This window comes from Patiria miniata, unplaced genomic scaffold (assembly GCF_015706575.1).
Source record: "Patiria miniata isolate m_02_andy unplaced genomic scaffold, ASM1570657v1 HiC_scaffold_24, whole genome shotgun sequence".
Taxonomy (NCBI): Eukaryota; Metazoa; Echinodermata; class Asteroidea; order Valvatida; family Asterinidae; genus Patiria; species Patiria miniata.
In genome coordinates this window covers 3,033,263-3,048,862 of record NW_024037063.1, presented here as the reverse complement: position 1 = coordinate 3,048,862, position 15,600 = coordinate 3,033,263, and the positions used below count along the sequence as shown (strand labels likewise).

At 40.7% G+C, this 15,600-nt stretch overlaps 2 protein-coding genes across 4 annotated transcripts; both read left to right on the top strand.

The window, feature by feature from the left end:
* Positions 1 to 535: 535 nt before the first annotated feature.
* On the top strand, positions 536 to 3,530 carry LOC119731591. Its single transcript, XM_038204785.1, has 2 exons — positions 536 to 1,123; positions 1,830 to 3,530. Exon 2 carries the CDS (start codon positions 2,725 to 2,727, stop codon positions 3,475 to 3,477), a length of 753 nt encoding a protein of 250 aa, XP_038060713.1. The 5' UTR covers positions 536 to 1,123; positions 1,830 to 2,724; the 3' UTR covers positions 3,478 to 3,530.
* Positions 3,531 to 6,337: 2,807 nt separating this feature from the next.
* LOC119732547 (visual pigment-like receptor peropsin) lies at positions 6,338 to 15,531 on the top strand. 3 transcript variants are annotated; one of them, XM_038206110.1, is made up of 7 exons: positions 6,338 to 6,883; positions 8,044 to 8,163; positions 9,369 to 9,479; positions 10,511 to 10,687; positions 11,534 to 11,718; positions 12,761 to 12,913; positions 13,425 to 15,531. In XM_038206110.1, exons 2-7 carry the CDS (start codon positions 8,079 to 8,081, stop codon positions 13,707 to 13,709), a joined length of 996 nt encoding a protein of 331 aa, XP_038062038.1. In that variant the 5' UTR covers positions 6,338 to 6,883; positions 8,044 to 8,078; the 3' UTR covers positions 13,710 to 15,531. The 3 variants fall into 3 exon arrangements, with proteins under 3 accessions (XP_038062038.1, XP_038062035.1, XP_038062037.1); XM_038206107.1 differs by having other exon boundaries at positions 6,340 to 6,883; positions 8,058 to 8,163; XM_038206109.1 differs by lacking the exon at positions 6,338 to 6,883 and having other exon boundaries at positions 7,027 to 8,163.
* The last annotated feature ends 69 nt before the right edge of the window (positions 15,532 to 15,600 follow it).

Genomic DNA, 15,600 nt, shown 5'->3' with positions numbered 1-15,600 from the left:
GAGCTAGAATACGAGCTATTTGGTTTCCTTGAGGGTCTTCATGGTGTTGTCATAGACGAATATAAGGGACAGGCCCTAATCCAAAAGACTGCATGCTCAGACAGGAGCTTATTCTACGTCGATCGTTGAAAGTGTTTGCATAAGCTTGGTTCCCAATACTTACCTCCAGAATGCAACGATTCTTTGCATCATTATGAAGAACTTTGTTTGCTATGCGCTTGTTATGAATGGGTTGTTTTTAGAGCTGAAATGTTAAAGTGCAAAAGGGCTTTCGTTTTGGATTGACACGATTTACAAATCAGAAACAAGTTTGCACAAGAACATGAAGTAGCACCACTTCAAGGGTCGTACGTACGTTGCACAATACAATGACGATTTCAGTTTTCGGGAAAGGCAGTTTTAGGTGAGGTGTTATTTCCGGCATGCATGCACAATCCTTGTTAAAATTTTAGCCCCCCTTTTTTTTTGGGGGGGGGGGTTCCTTTGTGGTCAAAATAAAGTGCAGCATCACATCCCAAAAAAATGGGGCAGCTTTTTATTCAGAAAAAAACACATCCCTTCCTTTCCCGGAACTAACCCTTGATACGCCTCTCAAACATCTACTTAAATCGGCTTTTATTTCATTCAACGACATCAAAAACTTCTGGTTAGAAAGTTAAAGTAACCTCTTTAGAATTAAATGTTGCTATAATGTTTATAGTGATTGATACCCCTGATAGTTACAATTCCCGTCTTCGTATCGGTTCAATTTGCTGTGTGTGCCTTCGGCTCTCCCCCTCTTCAAAAAGCAAACTCTTTTCATTTTGAAGAGCTCTTTGTAACTAGGCGAAGCGAACACGCTCGAGGTATGCAGTAGCATCTTGAGTACATCTAGTGTCAACAACTGGTTCTAATGAGTGATTAGAGGTACTGACCGTAGCATTAAGTCAGTCACTCTAAATCATAGGCGAGAAAACCTTGCAGGCTGAATTTTTTCATCGAAGGAAAAAGATCTGAGCAATTTTACCGAGAGCACAGACAGCAGGTTCGTTTCCACTTTCTTCAGCACGAAACATCAATTAAAGCTTCTTCCTGCATCCCGCCCTCAACTTGAAGATTTTCAAGCTGCCGACTTAGTACTCTGGTGAGAAAGATAATTAAGCCATCAAACTTCAGGTTGTCAACCAAAAGTATGGACGAACAACCACCTTTTAAAAGTATATCATGGCACAGCAAGCGTTCTAAAAGATCCACCCAATGCATGCTTGCGAATACACGAACTATCTGTGATTCAATTTTGTTTTCAACAAATGCTAAATGTCCCGTAAAGTGCAGGCTGGCAAACGGGGGACAATATTGCGGCAAATACCATGAGTTCAATGGAATTGTTTCGATGCCCCAAGGCGATAGCTATTATTCCTCCGATACTTGTTGATACTGTCCGACCCACTTTTCTGCCTGCCAAATGAACCTCGACCGGCTCTTTTTATTACAAAACTGAACCGTTTTCGATTCATAATCCGTTTATTCATGGAGCTATAATAGCATAATATGGCGCCTACGTGTTTTCCGTGCCCGCATGCCAACCGGGCATGCGCACTTTGCCATCAGACTTCAAAAGTTCACAGAGCATAATTGCAACGAGGTCAGCATCAATCATATTCGTGTCACTGTTGCCATGGAAGCCATTGGCTTCCCACCACGCTTGTGACCTTTGACCTCCAACATGTACTGTAAAAATACTTTACGTTATTTCCGAACGAAGGGTATGAATGAGTGAACAGCCTTCAAGATTTGAAAGAAATGTGGGTTAAGCGTAGACCAATTTGTTTCTTCTTTTTCTGTGATAGATCTCTTAAGCGGCACCAAAATGGTTTGACATGTCGAACTTTGGAACCAATAACGTCTTTCGGTGAGTTTGTTCTTGTCAAGTTCTTATCAAAACGGTCGTTTTTATTACGACGAATCTTTACGAAGACGAATCTTTATGGAGTAGTTCTGAATGAGGGAGATGTTGATTGTACAAACATGGAGTTACCCCCTGCCTCAATACCCCAGCTTCGTTCGTGTGTTACACCAGAGTGCATTTATAGCGCATTGACCCCGTACAGGAAAACTCCCCAAAAATCAACCAGGAATAAAGCAGCTATATAGCCTTCATATTGTACCAATTTTACCAACCGTGTCAAGTGTGAAAGAACGTCATGACTATTAGGGCAGGTTCGCTTTTAGATCCAGTCAAAGTGATAAACAGTCGATTTTTTTTGCAGCTTGGATATAAGCTGTATGTGCCAGGCTCTCGCCATTTTTGAAGCTTTGCAAAGTACAACGTCGAGTGGCGGTTCGCAAACTTAATTGCAGCACAACTAGTTCAAAGAAAACAACTTTTTTTGTAGCGACCACATCAAACAGGAATTTGGAACCTTTTGGACTTTCTATTTCACACAGATGTACGGACTACTTTTAGTGAATGTGCACTGTAAATGGTAACGCACGACCTATGGTATATGCAGCGAGCTGTGAATGAATGTATAACCATCACCGACAGGTGTCAAGGAATAGCCGTACGTACGTGTTGCTCAAATTATTGGACTGCTGTTACCTGGCCTCCAATTTCCTGCCTTCAACCATCGTCAATGATCAAAGATTCAGCTTCACCAAAGACCGAGTCTTGATGCTCAAATTTTGATTTGCTGATTTTTTTTTTTGATTTTTTTTTGCGGAGTCTGGATCGCAGTCACGATCATGAACAGCTCTGATCCCCTCGTGCGGGACCGTGGCATCGTCACCAACCGAGACAAAGAGACATCCCTCAGGCTGCATCGGAAGAACTCCATGCAACAAGATCATCTGGATAAGGAGCTGAAACGACTTGACAAAGAGCAGCAGAAATGCATCAGGAGGACGCATCTAGAGAAGTGCGCCATCTCGCGGGACCAGAAGTGCCTCGTGAGCGATCTTGGGAAGTTCACTATCTCAGCAGATGATGCTCCGTCTGATGACGAGGGGGTCGCGGACCAGACCAGCAGTGAGGAGCCACCGAAATCTCCACCGGCTACCAGACGAAAAGAGGCAGTTCCAGAGGCGGTTCGAGCGAAGCAGAAAGTTCGCACGCGGCGCGTCTCACTTCCTGATGAGTTGCCCGACCACCCGAGCGTTTCCATGGCGACCAAGAAGGACAAGCAAGAGAGGTTTATCGACCAGAGGATGAGCCGAGAAATCAGCAGGCTCAAGAAGGCCTCCATAAGAGCAGACTCGGAGAGCAAAGAGTCAGACGACAGGAAGGGAAAGCCCAGGATACCAACCAACGCCTGGTACCATGACAATCAGAACGCAAAAGCGCGGGAAAGATCCTCCTCGGTGTTTGATCGCCTGTCAGAGGGCAGCAAAATTACTTCAATGTCCTCTCAGCAATTTCTCCAGAAAGTGAGGAAACAAAGGAGCCACACGATTTCGACATCATCGCCTACTCGAACAAGAAGAGCTGAACGTAGATAAGGGTGATGTGGATTTGAAGTGACGATGGCGGTGTAACCGTGTATTTGAGAGGGAGGGTGGGTGCAGGGTGGGTGCGGGGTGCAGGGTGTGTGCGGGGTGGGTGCGGGGTGGGTGCAGGGTGGGTGCAGGGTGGGTGGGGTTGAGGTGAGGTGTAAATACTTCATACCTCCTGCAGATGAATACCGGAACGCTATCACACATAACGAATGTCTCCTTCAATGGCGAAAGCACTGTGCTAGCTATTGTTCACGAGGCAGTAACTTTGCACAATAGCTTGCACAACAGTTCGCCATTGAAGGGGGCCTCGTGGGTGAACAGTGATCACGTGCCTGGACTCGTCTTTACTTTGAAAAAAAAAAGAAAGAATCGTTTCAATTCGTTGATCTGAAGTTCCATTATCTCAGCAGTCTCCCTAAACACTGTAAATTTGCTTTATTGTTCAGTTGCTTGTTTGTCTGTGTGTTTCTGCTCGTTTGCTTGTTTCCTTTTTGGTAACTTGCATGTGCAGATTTGAAATGAGCTAAATGCGGAACTTAGTGTTTTCGCTCATTACCGTCCAGTCACGTGACACAATTTAATCAAGGATATAATTTTGGCTATAATGCAGGGGTGTGTTGGCAAAGGTTTAAAAGCTGGCTGAAGAATCGAGATGCAAATTGTACCAAAAATGACTCACGTTTTAAAATGTGGGGTCGGGATATTTATGCAAAAATTGAAACAAAATCCATTTAGTACGATTTCGTTTAGTTCTTTTCTTCTTAATACTTTTAGGGAAGTTTTACAAATTTCATTGTATCGGATTGATATAATTTCCAAATTTCCGTCCATGCCCCCATTATTGTTTTATTCCGAAGACAATTTAAGTGACTATAGGCCTGATCGTGTGTTATCATTGCACACTGCAGAATGCCAAATATGAAGATGTAAAAAATAAAATAAAACAATAATGTCAAAGTCATTTTGTGAAGCAAGTAGAATTTATTTATTGTTGAAATGCTACATACATTTGTAAGCGCTTAATTGAGTATCTTTGTGCCATCTTGGTCAACGCACGAGACGCTTAAAGATGCACCAAAGTATTGCATATAGACCAGTGCTCGTGCTCATCAGAAACATAAAAAAAACCAGGGCTACATACTTTCCTTTTGTTTTCCGAAAATGAATGACCAACATATTGGCCGACTTCAACAACACCTTTACCTTAAAAATCCTATCCCAAACTTCCCAGTTTTAATGTCGAATCTGCAATAGTTTTTCATGATTAATGAATCCATTACAGGTGTATTTTGTTTCTGCTTCTCGTTAACTGCAGTGATTACTTCTGAAGCAGGATATGAATATCTCTAAGGATGACTGTAATGTTTCAGAAAACATTGTATCTGGCCTCATTAGGAGAATGTGAAGAAACCTCACGCATGTAACCTTTCGGTTGGGTGAAATAACATGTAAATGCATAGACTTGGTTCAAGACTAAATTGTAGATTATATTCCCTTATACAGCCGGTTATCGTGACAAGCGAGGTCGCTATCAAGCTGAATTAAATCCAGTCTTTGCAATATTGGCAGCGCTACCCAGGAAATTCCGAGCACGTACCTCACGCGCGTGCCGTTAGCTTGAATACAGCGCGCGTGAGATATGCTCTGAATTTCCCGGGTAGTGCTGCCAAGTGCCAATATTGACAAGACTGGGTTTGATCGTCTCTATTGCATTTTGTTACGTCACGGGACTGGCTGCAAAATACGGAAATAAAAAAATATACAGTCTGAGACCAAGACTAGCAAATGCATTGCAAAAGAAAATGGAAGACACATATGGGCACTACAAAACCTAATTGTTAAACCTTAATTCTTAAACGAGTACGTTTATTTAAAAAGAAGATTGAAAAACAAAAATTGGTCAACATTCCATTCACGACTGCCAGGTTTAGGTTAAAAAAACGTCAATGGTTCACGACGCACATGTATTATTTTGTGTAGAGATTTACAAACCAACTGACCTTGTATTATAAGCACATAGGATAGTTTGCCTGTCATGTATTTTGTTCGTTTTCAATAATAATGCCACTCAAAATCCAAAACCTAGGCCGTTGAAGTTTCAAATTACATCTTTCGAGAACACGGTGAAGAATTATGCACATCTATTTGATCACGAAACACGATTTCGTCTAAATCAGTCAATTGACTGATCGTTGGAAATCAGCTATATTTCTTGATTTTATTTAAATTACAGCAAGCCAGAAGGAATAAGTTCACAGGGTGTTTAGTACGATCTTTAAGCCAAGTAAGCTTATTCGGTAGGTTACTTTTGGGATAAATACAAATGATACTACACGTGTACCGTTTTGTTTACCTGACATTTCCTTTTCATCAACACTACTCCGAGAGTCAATCCGAGCCTCAGGTGCTTTTGACATCCGTACTGATGATCTGCATTCGAGATAAAAAAAGAATCGCGCACTAATGAGGCATCCATTGGCTTCCCGAGAAAACAAAAAATGTTTATGGATAATGATGATTCACTACTGACTCATTAAATTCACGCAATTTTGAATAAGGCATCTTTTTAAGCATACCGTTGTTCACCATGTAATACGGTTGTTTTGTTATTTACTGTAACAGCACAAGACAAAGGACTCTGTTTTGTTGTCTCAAAACAAAAGGTCCTCATTTGATCCCAACTCCCCACCAAAAGTACTACCCAACCGAAAGTGCTAGGCCTCTTTTCAGTTATTATTTTTAGAGCAACGATGAGTATTTTTTGCTGGTATGCGATGTATGCAAGCAAGTAGGACAATGTTTCGTAACAGAATAATGTATCATAAATAACACTATTGTAGTCCTGCTAAAGCAGCTCTTGTTTTTGTTCAGATGTATTTATATTTTTTCCCCAACAAGAATCTGCAACATTGTCTCGCGTATTCCTTTTACTTTTTAGTTCCTCTCGACATTTTTAAAACATGGATAATTCCAGTATAGGGCCTTCCTAGTTTTCATTCATCAAAAGCCTGCACCTGAACCGATCTTATATTATGTCTATCAGATAGCCCTGCAATAATGGAAAGATGTGCTTGCCTTGTGGATAGGAAATTAAGGAGCTAGAAAGTATAGATATAGGTTTATAGCCGCGGCGTGTCACGGGCAATGGGAATAAACGAATAGAAACTGGTTTCCACATGTTGTGTGTGTGTACGCACACTGCATAAAGGCGCCAAACGTTAGCAATGAGCATCTGACGTCATCACGACGGACAGGAGCGCGACGTGACATCGCCGTGGGTTTTTTTAGGTTCCCATATCACGAAGGAAACAGCAGACTGGCAGGATTTGCCCGACGGGACCACTATCGGCGCGTATCCGTCACAATTCATCCGATGCATGCGAAGGTTCCTGGATAGCGAGTTCATACGGTGAGTTATTATTCCGAATGTTGGTAACAGTGCAAATATTATGTTTATGCCAATGAACAGTTGCAACTTGCAACCCGTCATCTTTAATCGCTGAATAAAATATCGCGTAATAAGATTGACAGTTCTGCTAATAAACTACTGACAGCTGATGGGGAAGACAAAAAGTCATCGCTTATTTTATTTCCAACAAAACCGCCATAAAAGGAGAGGATAAAATGCAATATATGAATATGTATGAAAACAAAAAGTCAACATACAGCAAAATACATACTAAGAAAAATAACAACATTCAAGTTGAAATCAGGATATTATCATGACACTCACGAGGACGGCCGCCTAGATCATCCAGACAAACAAAAAGATTGTCAAAACGACCTGAGCAGTCGACCAATAGAGTCAAGATCATCACCATCGAGAAATTGGTTACGGTATAAAACTGTTTTGACACTATCACAAACACCATGATTGACACAGTTTCCATTCTTATTGGTACAGGTGAATCTTTGTTTGAACTGACAATGCATTTTAGCAACGAGAAATCATCATGATGCATGCTAAAACTGTTTTTGACTCTATCAATTAAAGTATTCTTGTATGCAAAATCATCATCATCGTCGTTTTCAGTCCGGCTTTTCTTTAATTTGATCTCATTAGATTGTGTTCTTCTTTTTTGTTTTCTGTGCGGGACTGCGCGATGCATCGAGGTTTATTACCGCAATAATGTATGATGAGCACATTTATATATCAGTTCGGCGCATTTCAGATTCAACTGCATATGGTATTAATTCTTGGGCTATTCACATTCAAAATTCAGTGATTCATTGGTTATAACCAACAGCACAATATACCATCTTAAAATCGGAAAGTGCGTAAAAAACGCGATCAGTCGGTTTCTACGTGTTTTATATTAGGCCTAAACACAAATTAAGAAGACAATTAAGCAAAAAATAAATAAATTTTAGAAATAGCTGTATATTGTTTCTGTTCTTTAAACTTTGATAAACGTGCATTTTTTTTTAATTTATTTACTTTTTCAAATGGATGCACGTATATCGCATTTTGGAAATAAAATCTTCATAGTGGTCGCATAAATCAGGTAAAGTTGCAGGGTTAAATTTACAGAATATACAAAATATCTTCCATATTTAAACGAAAATCAGATCTTTCATCTCAGATCGTTCACTCTGACGGCATCATGGGCGATGGATCCAGCCCCAGCTACGGGGAAAGTCTGACGTCAGGATCCAAGGCTGGGTTGGGTGGTCTGATGTTTATTCAGTGTAAGTATCATGGTGTCTCATAATTTCTTGCGCAAAAAAATTCAGAAAAAGGGCACGGGCAACTTGGTGATGACCAGTGGCGTAGCCAGGAATGTTTCAGTGGGGGGGGGGGGGGGGGGGGGGGGGGGGGGGGCGCTGGGGGGGCTGGAACATTTCATGGGGGGCGTCAAGCAGGGGCGTCAATCGCTTCTCAAAAGTGGGGGGGGGCATACCTTGATCATAACTGATGCAAGCGCGAAGCGCGAAGCCCTTACGGCGTGGGGTTCGGGGCCCGCTTAAGGGCCCGGAAAAAAATTGGATTCTAGATGTTCTGTGGTGTGATTTGAAGCAATTTCTTACGACTTTCCTCCATGCTTTAACAAATATTTTCTTGGCAAATGATAATTATTTGAACATCGTTTTCGAGGTTGGAGACATTGAATCAGCTATCGGTATTCTGAGCTATTGGCGTGGGGTTCGGGGCCCGCTTAAGGGCCCCGAAAAAAATTGGATTTCGATGCTCTGTGGTGTGATCTGAGGCAATTTCTTACCACTTTAACCAATATTTTCTAAGCAAAAGATACATTGTAGTACATAATAGGGCTCATGGCGTCATGTAGATCAATGATAATTTTTTTAGAAACTCAAAATCTCAGTGGGGGGTGGCGACTGGGGGGGGGGGGGGGGGGCGACAAGGTTTCATGGGGGGCGGTCGCCCCCCCCCACGCCCCCCCGGTGGCTACGCCACTGGTGATGACATAAACACAATAGAATCCACGAGTGACGTAGTTAGATTTAGGTGTTCCCTGCCGGTGTAAAATATGAATGTTACTGTTCCCGATTCCCCCTATAATTTGCTCTTTTCACGCTCCGCCATTGGGCATGAAGAGCCTGGATCTGGCAAAACTTTACACAATAAAAATAGCCGGTTCAGTGATCTGAACCCCGACACGGGAATCACTGAACCGGCTATATTTAGGCTATTGTGTAAAGTTGCCAGATCAAGGCTCTGCATGCCCATGGCGGAAGGGTGAAAAGAGCGAAACATACAACGTGCACATTAATTGCCACCAAGGGTTGGATTACCCTCACGGTTTTCGAAAATCGAGCCGAAAAAGTTCAGGTCTATATTTGGTTTGAGAGTTTATCCCACCCAACCCCGACCTGTAACGCGATAACTAACCTCCGCGATAACTGACATTTCCGTTATCATCCGTTATTTCCAGTCCTGGTTGGTATTTTTGGTAACTCCGTCATTTTGTACATGTTCTGGAAGTTCAAACAACTGCAGACTCCTAGCAACATCATTTTCATCTCTCTCCTGATAGCCAACTTAGGTAAGATACCATTTTACGTACTACATTTTATGAAATATTTTAAATAATACACATTTGGTAACGTTTTGTACCCAGTAAATCTGTGGAATGTTTTGGATTGACTTTATTTTACGCGACAGTCCATTTTCTTCCACGTTTCGGGGTTTTCTGTTCAGTTTGTAGGTGATTCTTTAATGGTCATATATAGTACTGAAAATTCAAGTTAAAAAAATAACTCGCAGCCTCTTTGCATCATCACTCTTTTCAACACTATCAACGATTGCAAGGCCACAGGGTGTAAAACAATGATGCAGTGCAAGACAACTGTGAAATTGATATGAGGGAAAGATAATGCGGGGACGAAACCAGCCAGTGATGGGAAAGCAAGATTCGTTTCCCCAGAGGACAATGTAGATTAAATTGACAGATTGCGGTGCTTAATGGAAACATGGCGCAGACAGGCTGGTTAATAAGAAGAAGCAGCAGCAACAATAAGAACGTTAATCGTCTGAGCATGCACTTTCAGTATTATGCAATTTCCATCGAAATGGTAGAATTTTGATTCGTTTTGCTTCATTCTCACGCTTTTATTCCAGGTTCGAGAGAAGTCTGACAAAATAGATTGCAATCTGTCAATAATTCACGATTCACGAATTTCTAACAAACAAAAAGAAGTGTGTGCCTGTATGAATGAATTGCGGAAGCAATTCTTGAAAACAGAGTAATCATCTTGTTGTGTGCATAATGTGTTTTTTTTTTAATATTATTTTATACATTTATGTAATTTTATTTTATATACATGTACATGATTTTTGGGGTTCTGTTCATGCCCGTACATCAAACTAAGAAGAGTGATTTTTGCCATTGCTAACTATTACCAATGCGGTAAATTGTTAGTTATTTCTTAACAATTTATTTATGTTTTGTATTGTTAATGTAATATTGTATCTTTGTATAGATTGAAAAAAAATATAACGAATATATTTAAGATCAGAACGATGATTCAAAGATTGGATTTTCTCATTATAGCTTTTACTATGTATTACCTTTAGGTATGTGTTTTTGCATCCCCTTCTCTGCTGCCTCTATGCTGGCCGGTAGCTGGCTCTTCGACTCGGCTGGATGTAAATTCTACGGCTTCGCCAGCATGTTCTTCGGGCTGGCGGTTATAGGCCTCCTTGCCTGTCTCAGTATCGACCGATACATTGTCATCTGCCGACCAAGCCTGGGTAAATTTGGAGTAATTTTTCCATGAAACCATTTGTTTCCATGTTATCTTACTATGGATATCTACGTCTGTGTCAATACTGACGCCAATGGCGTATACTTTCCGTGTTGGAGTTCGTGAGGAATTGTGGCAGACTGACATTTTGTTGCTATAGAAATCCAATGCTACACGCACAGCAGACTACGGCAAGACAATGAGAATGCTTAGAATTAACAGTCGTTTGCGCTTGCAATGGATAATCCGAGTGATATTCGAACTTGCATGTAATTTTAATAAGTTAAAGATTTAGGGTAAAGCGCCATTTGACAATCTCTTTTGTGAGTTTGTGAGGTTCTCAAAAGACCCAACCTCACAAACTCACAAAAAGGGATTTGTCACACATGGTGCTAATCTAAATCCTAATCTTATTGCTACCTTCACTACGTAAAACTCCAAATCTCATATGCTAATTGATGCTAAATTTAATTAGGCATGTGCTCTGACAGTTGCGATAAAGTAGAATGTTACATAACTTTCCGAAAAGAAAGTAGTTTAGCAAGTCCACATGGGGAGTTACTGCTTTACATTCCTCTTGTGACGTGACAGGTAGTAATAATCATTATACCAACATTAACAATTATGATTATGGCAGTGGCGCATATAGGGTTCTATTGAATTTTATACTCACAAGAGAAATGAGAAAGTCCCGCTTTTTTTTAGGGGGGGGGTACTTTACGAGCCTGAGGGGCAGGATTAATAACTATGAATTATTAAAGCGAGTGTAAACTTTATTTAAAAAGGCACAATAATTATTATATACTGGCGATTTAATGCTTATTAATATTAAACGGAGCATTTTCATCTTCAGCATCAAGCCTTACCCACTCCCACTACACCTACATGTCGATGGCCGCCTACCTGAACGCCGTTTTCTGGGCGATCATGCCCATCTTCGGCTGGGCCCATTACGATGAGGTCGGCACCAGCGGCTGCTCCGTGGATTGGACGAGGGCAGATGCGCCGTACATCTCTTATCTCTTTTCCCTGTTCATGGTGAGTCAACAAACAAACAAATAGTAGAAGCAACAACAACAACAGCAACACAAAGTAACATAATTGAGGAAACTGCGCAACAGTAAGGACTGAATAAGTTTCAGGTGCTGCCAGCGTGGTGAGTGCAAACAAACACCGAATGAGCAACCATTTTATCACTAGAAAGAGGCATTTATCTATGGTGCTATCGCAATTCCCTAACGTTTACCGGTCCACTATGCAAAACTGCAAATCTGACCGTAGAAGCGGATACCAGGGAAACTCTATTGAGACAGTATTGTTGATGTACCCTAACGTGGCGCGGCCCCCAACGTGGCGCACTTTGATTTTTCGCCTGTAGCGCCTACCTAGAGCAAAAGTTTTAACTGAAATTTTACAGAAAGTGCAATTTCATCAAGTTCTAAACTCTCCTGTTCATAAATCGCGAGTTTATTTACCCGTAACAAAGTTACAAGAAAAAATTATTTTGGCGTGATTTTCCTATTTTATTTCAAGTGCAAAGTGAACCCTTTGAAAATGCCCCGAAAAAAAAAAAATTCTGACAAACATCTGGCTGGGTATGTAAGTAGAGATAATAATTATTTATCAGAATTTATCAAGTTTCAAGAAATTCTTAAATGTTAATCTGGAATTTTCCGAGATTTATTCAAGTGCGCCACGTTAGGAACACTCCGCCAATTTGTGCCCAATTTCCGGACGCCACCGTTTTTGAATTTCGGATTAAATTTTATAAAACTGAAATTGTTCACAGAGGTTAAATAACAAGCATTAATAAGGTAAAAGTACTAGTATTTTACTGCATGAATTTGAGGTTTGTCAACAAAGAGGTTTGGCAACACTATACGAGGAAATTTGGGTAAGCTTCGAAGTGCGCCACGTTAGGGAACACGACTATATAACATCTGCTTCATGGATATTTTTGTATTTGTCAACATTATAGTGTCAGTGACAATTATCTACATGATGATGAAGCAAATATTATTTTGCTAGAATGCCTGCTTCACAGTTTTACATGGGTGTTATTTTCCCCTGTATGTTCTAGGTTTGCTTCGTCTTACCCATTGTCACGATGGTGTTTTGTTTTGGACGCACTCACACGGTACTCGTCATGCGACAGCAAGTACAAAACATCGGCAGTAGGGACAACCTCAGCCCCGTCAACTCGGACTGGGCCAATCAGAAGCAAGTTACACAGGTACGTCATCGTGATGTCATAATCGTCACATACAATATAAAGGCAAGTTCGAGCGAGGACTACAGTTCGATTAACTTAACACTGCGACGCAGGATGGTTAACTATTTTATACTCTAGTCGACAGGAGTATTGTGGTACGGTTTCATCGCTGGTTAACAGCAGCACACATCATACTGCACAACAGGGAACCAGGACCAAGACGTTTTGGGACTAGAGCGCTCGCGCGTTGCTGTTAGTGCGCAGGCGTCAGTTACGTCACAAATCAACCACTAGTCCTCGTCCGAACTTGCTCTAAGCTGGTACTCACATCTAGATCTGTGTGTACTCCAAAAGTATCATTACTAAAAAATGGCGGCCTTTGATTGATTAAGGCCGTGTCCGAAACGGGCTTCCAGAGCTACGGCTACGTCTATTGTCAGCGCGTCTCCGCGTATTTTCAATGGGCACAGACCTAGACCTAGCTCTAGACAACTGATTCGGATGCAGCCTTATTCTCGATACCTTTTCGCAGCTGGGCGTGGTTCTGATCGTCATTTTCATCCTGACCTGGTCACCCTTCGCTATCGTCTGCCTCTGGGGGGCGCTCGGCGACCCCCAAAGCATTCCCCTCTGGCTGGCCACACTGGCGCCTTTCGCGGCAAAATGTTCGCAGTTTCTGAATCCGCTCATGTTCGTCGTGCTCATCAAGCGGTTCCGAGACTACGCCGTGGTGATGCTATGCTGCCGAACGCACGTGGAGACCATCGAGTTGACGCCCTCTGCCGCCCAAGATGATCGAAATGAGGGGGAGTTGTAAGGAAAAAAGAAGCATTGACTTGTCTAAGTCGGTTGTTGACTCGTTGCGCTAGACGACGAAACATTGATACCGTGATAGGCAGTTATTTATGCTTAATTTAGTTTTGCCTACTTAGTGTTGTACGGCAGAAATCAAATTTAAAAAATGAAATATATGTTTTTCCTTCACTAATCAACAAAATGAATATTGCATTAAATACAAAATTCATACAAAATGAAAACATGCATGTTATTCCTTATTTGCTTATAGCAGCAATTATGCATTCTTGCAGTATTTTAATGTAGTAAATATTATGTCTGTGTTTAAAAGTTCATTATATCTTACTTGATGGGTGAAAAACCACACAATAATTTCATTATTTTTCTCAGTTTTATTAATATAATGAACGTTGGCCAGTTTCTGCAATACATGTACCTAGACACTGTAGCACGATACAATAACATCGACTCAACAATACAAGGTTTTCTTCAGTCATCCTGGAGAAAGTATTTACAGAGGTCGTTAATTTAACGGGTAACTAATGTACAAGTTTGCAACTTTTTTCTTACACTGCACCTTGTATAGTATACAACACAGTTTAGTAACGTTTTGGTTAAATGTGGTATACTTTTGCGACTATTAAGAAAATGGGGAAAAAATATATATATATATACTTCTGTGACCATAACAAAAATGGGAAGGAACGGGCTGCAGAGGTATAGCCCAAGATCGCATGCGTCAGTTCCATATTTGATTGACTTGTGACCTTTCATGTATATTTTGTTCCTTAAATCTGTCTATTATCCAAAACGAAATGCCCCTTTTAGATCGTATACATTCCAAACTAAACTTCACTTAACTATCTGAGGGATCTTTTTGAGTCCGCATTTTTGAAGCCAGTCTACTTTTGAGATCCTTAGAAAGTGTCTCAAAAGTAGTGTCCTAATCCTGTTTTGTTTTTGTGTTTAGGTAATGACTCTGTGGTCCGTGAGCATCTGCTGAATACAACATTGCAAGAGAACTCAGGCGGGAATCGAACCCACAACCCCCTGCTTATTTGAACAGGTGTCGAAACCATTAGACCACTGAGGTTTCTTGATTGTGTCCTTCAGATGCTCACAAAGTAAAAAACCACTCAGCAAAACTCCTCAACAATAAGTTAGGAATGCCTGAAGATAATTGCAACGAAGCGTTACCATCCACACACCCCTCCCCTCCAATACAAGTAAACAATGTTTATATTTTCCCTGAAAAAAAAAACCCTTACATATTCACCTCAAATACTTGCGGTATTACTGACCATAGATCTAACCTAGTACCAACTTTGAAGTAATTCTACAGTAATTGGAAACGGAATGATGTATATTGGCAATGCTTACAATCATGAAAACTTAACGTTAGGATATAAAATAGGTAACCACGTCAAAAAAAAAATGTCAAAAAAGATGGTATGTTTGTAATGGAAATCAATTTGTTTTGATAAGTAATATCAACGGATTATTTGTTCATTTCTCTGTGCGTTTCTGTGGTGCAAATATTAAACAAATAACTGTGCTATGCATAGAATAATACTAGGAAAAGTATAACCTTACAGTCACAGATTTTCTTTAAGGTAGATTATTGGAAATACTCTGGAAGGGAATTAGTTATCCTTGATTCAAAATTCTACTCAATAATTCTTTATGACAAACGACACTTTCTTTACAGCTTAATTTGTTTTGTACTTGAACTGATATGTACATGCTAACTTCACTTTTGTAAAATACTCAATCTCACAAAAATAATATTCAAATTGTTACCTTGAAAAATTTGAAAGCAAAATAAAGAATATCAAATCACCACACTTAACGTTTTCTTTTCTCTTTCTCAAAGTTTGCACGATCCAGTGTGGCCTTTCGTATCAATCTTTTTT